The following is a 6,848-nucleotide window of genomic DNA, read 5'->3' as shown; positions in this document are numbered from 1 at the left end:
GGAGACAGGGAGGGGAAGCTGAACGAGGCCATCACAATTAAAGAGGAAGTGATCGGTGACCTGCTACGTCGCTTGGATGCGCACAAGTCTATGGGACTGGATGGGTTACATCCAAGAGTGCTGAAAGAGTTGGCAGACGTGCTCGCCAAGCCACTTTCCATTATCTACCTGAAGTCAGAGCTAACTGGGGAGGTCCCAGTGGACTGGAGGGTAGCAAATGCAGCGCACATCTACAAAAAAGGCAGAAAGGAGGATCCGGGAAACTATAGGCCTGTCAGTCTGACCTCGGTAGCAGGGAAGGTCATGGAGCAGATCATCTTGAGTGCCATTACAAGTCATATAATGGACAAGCAGGGGATCAGGCCTAGTCAGCATGGGTTTATGAAAGGCAGATCCTGCCTGACGAACCTGATTTCCTTCTATGACAAGATGACCCGATTATTGGATGAGGGAAAGGCTGTGGACATTGTCTACCTAGACTTTCAAAATGCATTTGACACTGTCCCCCATAGAATTCTCATGGAAAAACTGGCGGCTCATGGCCTGGATGAGCGTATGATCTGATGGATCAAGCACTGGCTGGATGGGTGGTCCCAAAGAGTGGTGGGCAATGGACTTAAATCCAGCTGGCAGCCGGTCACAAGTGGTGTCCCTCAGGGCTCAGTGTTGGGACCATTTCTGTTTAACATCTTTATTGATGACCTTGATAAGGACATAGAGTGTATCATCAGCAAGTTTGCGGATGACACGAAGCTAAGCGGGAGTGTTGATCTACATGAGGATAGGGAGGCTCTACAGAGAGACTTGGATAGATTGGACTGATGGGCCAATGCTAACAGTATGAGCTTCAACAAGGCCAAGTGCTGGATCCTGCACTTGGGCCACAACAACCCCATGCATCGCTACAGCCTTGGGGAAGTGTGGCTGGAGAGCTGCCTGGCAGAAAAGGACCTGGGGGTTCTAATTGACAAGCGGCGGAACATGAGCCAGCAGTGTGCCCAGGTGGCCAAGAGGGCCAATGGCATCCTGGCTTGTATTAGAAATAGTGTGACCAGCAGAAGGAGGGAAGTGATTGTCCCCCTGTACTCAGCACTGGTGAGGCCACACCTTGAGTATTGTGTCCAGTTCTGGGCACCTCAATATGAGAGAGATATCGAGGTGCTGGAGCGAGTGCAGAGCAGGGCAACAAAGCTGGTGAAGGGCCTGCAGAATAAATCTTATGAGGAGCGACTGAAGGAGCTGGGACTGTTTAGTTTGAGGAAGAGGAGGCTGAGGGGAGACCTCTTCACTCTCTACAACTACTTGAAAGGACATTGTAGAGAGGTTGGTGCTGGTCTCTTCTCACAGGTAATTAGCGATAGAGCAAGAGGGAACGGGTTCAAGCTGCAGCACGGTAGGTTTAGGCTGGACATTAGGAAAAAAATTCTTCATAGAAAGAGTGGTCAGACACTGAAATAGGCTGCCCAGGGAGGTGGTGGAGTCACCATCCCTGAATGTGTTTAAGACTCGTTTAGATGTGGTGTTAAGGGATATGGTGTAAGGGAGAACTTTGTAGAGTGGAGCTGATGGTTGGACTCGATGATCCCAAGGCTCTTTTCCAATCTAAATGATTCTATGATTCTACATCCATAGGCATCAATGTTATACTGAAATTCTTCCATGGCAAAAATTAGTATCTGTAGAACATTCCAAAGCTAAATAAAAAAATACGTGTTTTGGTACTTAGGCCAATATTATCATAAGGATTAGGTGAGAGAAATGCTTTCAAAGAGATGTGGTGAGAATTCCCACATTTGAGCTATTTAACTTAGAAGGTGGGGGGGGTGGGGGGTGGGCACGGAATAGTTTTATCCTCATTGAAACTACTTTTGAATCATTTTATTTGGGGAAATGCTGTGTTCGATATGATAAAAACACACACGCACACATGACTCAAGAAAAGGAATTTGCTGAAATACAATTAACAAATGAACACTGAGAGGTTTGGGGGTGTTTTGTTTTGCTTTTGTTGTGGTTTGGCCTCAGACGGCAACAAAGAACCAGGTGCCGCTCGCTCGCGCCTTCCCAATACAGGAAGAATCGGAAGAAAAAAAGGCAGGACTCTTGGGTTGAGACCAAGGCAGTTTAACAGAACAGCAAAGGGAGCAAGCAACCAACAGCAATAACACGGACAGAGGAATACACAAACACGGTTACGGAACCGCCGCTCCCCGCCGCTCACTGACCGGACCTGGGACGCCCCCGCCCGCTCCAAGCGGCGACTTCCTGCGCCCTCCCCCGGCAGCTCAGGGTGGGCATGGCTCACATGGCATGGGATACCAGGGAAAATTAACCCTATCCCCGCCGGAACCAGGACAGCTTTCCTTTGCTTTGTTTTGCTTTGTTTAAATCTAAATGCATAGTATTACTGTCCATTACCTACAATATTCAGCTTCCAGTAAAAATATACATTTTTAATAATGACACCATCAGCGCAGAGGAATCTCAAAGGGGTTTGAGGGTTGCCCTCAACAGGTGCTGCGTATAGGAATGAGATAGACAGACAAACAGCTACACACCTTCCAAAGCCCAAAGGTATTTTTAAGTTGAAGGCTGCCCTCTGAAATAATTTGAAATAGCTCTCTATCTTAGGAAAGGTTTATTATTAACTGATATGTTATTTTTACTTTCTGCCTGTGCCTGTTAATGACCACATTTGGATCTTCAAATTTTCCACTGTGTACTTTTTGTCCGGAGAAAACCTTGGACTAGAGATAAGGCCATCTCAAAAAATGTATTTCTAGCAGCTCACACTTGCAGTCCACCAGTCGGGGCGTGAGGCTGTGTCGAGATCATGAAATTCATACTGTTTCTCACCTTTGTTGGGGTGGCTGGTGAGTATGTTTTGTACTTCTGCTTTTGTGAGTTGTAAGGAAGCCCATTTTCTGAGCAAATTTACAGGGCAGTCTATTGGGGGAAAGGGAAGTCCAGTTTCAACTTGCACAAACTTTACGGCACAGCACTGCAACTTCTTTTGACTGTGTCCGTTCACAATTGCTTGTGTCACAAAATGGGGAATGAAAGCCTTCATAGGGGTTCTCGTCCCAGCACTACTGAAATGTGTGCGTCAGCTTCAAAAAAAGCCTGTCTCTCCCTTAAGGAGTACCAAGTACGAAGGTAACACCGCTGGCCAGGAAGTCCTAAAGCTGCTGTAAAGTTTTGGACAATGGCCGCGTGCTTGCCCGCTGATGCTGTGAGTTTTTAGAGAAGTACAGCCTGCAAGTGAGACGCTTCAGTCAGTCGCAGGGGGACAAGACTCCTTATGGCAGATGTTGACATATGCCACTTCTTATCTCCCAGTTGCCTTCCCCGTCAACGCTGACGATGATGATGACAAGATCGTGGGAGGCTACACCTGTGCAGAGAACTCTGTCCCCTACCAGGTGTCCCTGAATTCTGGGTATCACTTCTGTGGAGGTTCCCTCATCAGCAGCCAGTGGGTTGTGTCGGCTGCCCACTGCTACAAGTCGTGAGTACAAAAAACTATATTCTTCCCTAAAGCTACTTCTTTCTTCCAGTTCGCTTCTAGCAGGAAGTCTGAGCTGTGAGATCCAAATCTGGAAGGGACTTTGTTCTGACAGGGGACAACCAAGGAATGGGTGGCTCGGTCAGGAAGCTGGGCTGAGGCACCATGAGGGCTTTTCCCCTTCTGCAAATGCTTCTGGGAATGCAGAGCACTTTCTGAAATGGCAATGTGATAATCGAGCAATGAGTTACGGGCTGTGACTTCTTACAAATTGCATGAATCTTGCTACAACTTAGTCACCGGAGAACAGGAAGGGCAATGAGGTCAGGGTGACAGCAGTTTGCCTTTTTCCAGAATGTTTGTATAAAGCACTGTTATATATCCGACTCGTCCCAGCTCAACAAAAGGAACCTGCAGAAACTCACCAGCTGTGCTGGGAGTGGGTAAGATCTCAGTGTGGATCCCCAGGACGCGTTGCAGGACAAGAAAGATGACCTGCATGAAAACAGCTCCCACCGTAGCGATGTTGCAGCGAGCGCATACGGTGACGGGGAGGTTCCTCATAAGCAAGCGGTAGCAGTAAAGTACGTGCCATTCCTTCTCTTTTCCAGGCGCATCCAAGTGCAGCTCGGGAAACATAACCTGGAACTCACAGAATCGACACAGCAGTTGATCAATTCAGCTAAAGTCATCCGCCACCCTCGCTTCAGCTCCAGAACACTGGACAATGACATTATGCTCATCAAGCTTTCCGTACCAGCCCAGCTCAACCGAGCTGTCCAAACAATTCCTCTGCCTACCAGCTGTGTGACCACAGGCACCACGTGCCTCATCTCTGGCTGGGGCAACACACTCAGCAATGGCAGTGAGTACTCTGTGGGAATGTACAGCATCGCAAGGGCCTGGGAGACGCTCTAAGACTCCGCAATTAGCTCCAAACTGTGCAGGGTAAAGCTCAGAGAAGTGCTGTGGGACGGGCCTTTTTCACTGATGAGTCCGTATAGGACGGTAACAATTGAACTGCTTTGAAGGAAATCCTTTATAAGGTCCTTCCTCTTGTTCTGTGGTACGAACATGGAATCACTCGAGACATCCATGTGCTCTTCACCAGCATGTTCACTCCGCCCTAAATTTTGTGGCCTGGCGCTATCAGCTGTGCAGTGCCAAGCACTGGCAATTTAACTAATGCCAATAGAGTTGTCAGTGCTCTGAGAACAAGATCAAAATCTGTGATTGTGGATCTCAAATTACTACAAGAGAGCTCCGTTCTCTTACGCCAATGGTCAGAGGTGTGAATGGTGACTGGTGTCTAATCCACCGATGACAACAAAACCTGCACCAGAGGAGAGGATGGTTTTCCTGAGGCGCAGGTTTCCTCCAGCATATGGGCTACAAGAGTAGCTCGTGGCACCACGCTTGCCAGTTGATGACTGTCTAGGTATCAGAAAAATTAACATGGCTGCAGTTCCATCTGAACAAAAGGAATCCATGCTGTGATTACCGTTCAGAGGAAAAATGACGACCACTAAAACAGGATGCTCAGTCATTACTTTTCTGATAAGGAAGATCTCCTCCGGGCTCCAAAATGAACTCAGAGATGTCATCAACCACCTCTCTCTATTTTCTTCTAGATTTGTTTCCGGACACCTTGCAGTGCCTGAAGGCTCCCGTACTCTCCGCAAGAGAGTGCAGCGATGCCTACCCTCGGCAAATTACCAACAATATGATGTGTGTAGGATTCCTGGAGGGAGGGAAAGACTCCTGCCAGGTAAAACATCTGTCTCTCCTTTCCCATATGTTTCTCTCCTGCCTGTTGCCAGTAGAAGAGGCCGTCGCATTAGAGAATCTGCTGCTCTCACTGCACTGGCGTGTCTGAATGTCATATTTTTGAACAACGGCAGAGACTTAGGGTGAAAGCTGCTTACTGAGTGAGGCTAGCTTTTTTCCCACTCTGTCGGTCATTGTCCCTTTTTGAGATGGCCAATACCTCTGCCCTAAACTTCCACGAGCAGACTATGCCACCTCCTGCACCTTGGGCTATTGAAAAGGGAGGAGTCCTGCACCAGAGAATCAATAGTAATCACGGTGACTTCAGAGCTTAGGACACAAATGTTAGGTTTGGACTCACCAAAAATTACATAGCCAGTATGCCAAGATCCAGGTAGTCTGGAAAACGAACACACCTGACAATTGGTCTGCATTTTACATGTGCCGAGCTCCATGGAGTTATTTGGCAGAATAATGTTTAAGACACCCATATCCTAAGCGTCTGCCAAGGACTGCATCCATCCAAAATAGGCAGCTTACTCATCCTCAGCTGCGGTGCCCTTGGAGCTAAAGTAAGGCACAGGAGCATCAGGTGTAGAGTGGTAATCAGAAATGACCTCTGTAGAACTTCAGTGCAGAAAAAGCCCAACGGAGCTCCCTCGACTGTCAGTGATTTCTGGGATCTCTGGCTCATCACTTCACGCTCCTCTCATTTGCTGAATATCCGTATCCTTTATGTGCACAGGGGGATTCCGGCGGTCCAGTAGTCTGCAATGGGCAGCTCCAGGGCATTGTTTCCTGGGGTATTGGATGTGCGCAGAGAGGCTATCCCGGAGTTTACACTAAGGTTTGCAACTACGTCTCCTGGATCCAAGACACTATAGCTGCCAACTGAGACGCTCTCTCTCATGCTGTGATGTGACCTGTTTCTTCTCCTCATCATTTTCTTCCGTTTTGGGACTGGACACACCAAAATTATCAAAAAATAAAGACTTTCAGGCACCCCTTCTTTGTGCAACATTTCTCTGGGTACTTCCATAGGCCATTTGTATGGAGGGCAGAGGCAGGGAATATCACTCCAGGGAAAATATTTAATATTTGTAGTGCCTCTCAACTAGCAGGATCTTGCAACACTTTTCAGCTTCACCTTCAGGAGCCTGTCAGTCAGTTACAGGCAGCCATCCTTTCTGTTTATCAGCATGTACTCAGGTGCTACAAAACTGCCTAAAAAAGCCGACAGAGTGCGCTGAATCATACAGGCAGCAGACTCCTACTGTAGAAAACAGCAGGCAGCAGCACAAACGCTCCCCATCGCCCCCACTCCCACCTCCACCCGCAACAATATGACTGAACGTTCCTTAGTGGAACCTCTCCGAAAGCTCCACTTGGGGAATGAAACAACCTCTTGCTGAGGGCTTGTTCTCTTCATGGACCAGTCCCCAGTCCTCTTCCAGTCCAGTCCTAGTCCTCTTCAATATATTCATCAACGACCTGGATGAAGGGATGGAGTGCACCCCCAGCAAGTTTGCTGATGATACAAAACTGGGAGGGGTGTCTGACACACCGGAAGGCTGTG

General features: G+C 48.1%; 1 protein-coding gene across 1 annotated transcript; it reads left to right on the top strand.

Annotated features, from left to right (window-relative positions):
• Positions 1-2,703: 2,703 nt before the first annotated feature.
• Positions 2,704-6,226, top strand: LOC141737821 (trypsin I-P1-like). Its single transcript, XM_074572799.1, has 5 exons — positions 2,704-2,873; positions 3,340-3,508; positions 4,117-4,370; positions 5,137-5,273; positions 6,018-6,226. Exons 1-5 carry the CDS (start codon positions 2,834-2,836, stop codon positions 6,165-6,167), a joined length of 750 nt encoding a protein of 249 aa, XP_074428900.1. The 5' UTR covers positions 2,704-2,833; the 3' UTR covers positions 6,168-6,226.
• Positions 6,227-6,848: the final 622 nt, after the last annotated feature.

Source organism: Larus michahellis, chromosome 1 (assembly GCF_964199755.1).
Source record: "Larus michahellis chromosome 1, bLarMic1.1, whole genome shotgun sequence".
In the NCBI taxonomy this organism is placed as follows: Eukaryota; Metazoa; Chordata; class Aves; order Charadriiformes; family Laridae; genus Larus; species Larus michahellis.
This window is presented reverse-complemented; position numbering and strand designations above follow the sequence as displayed.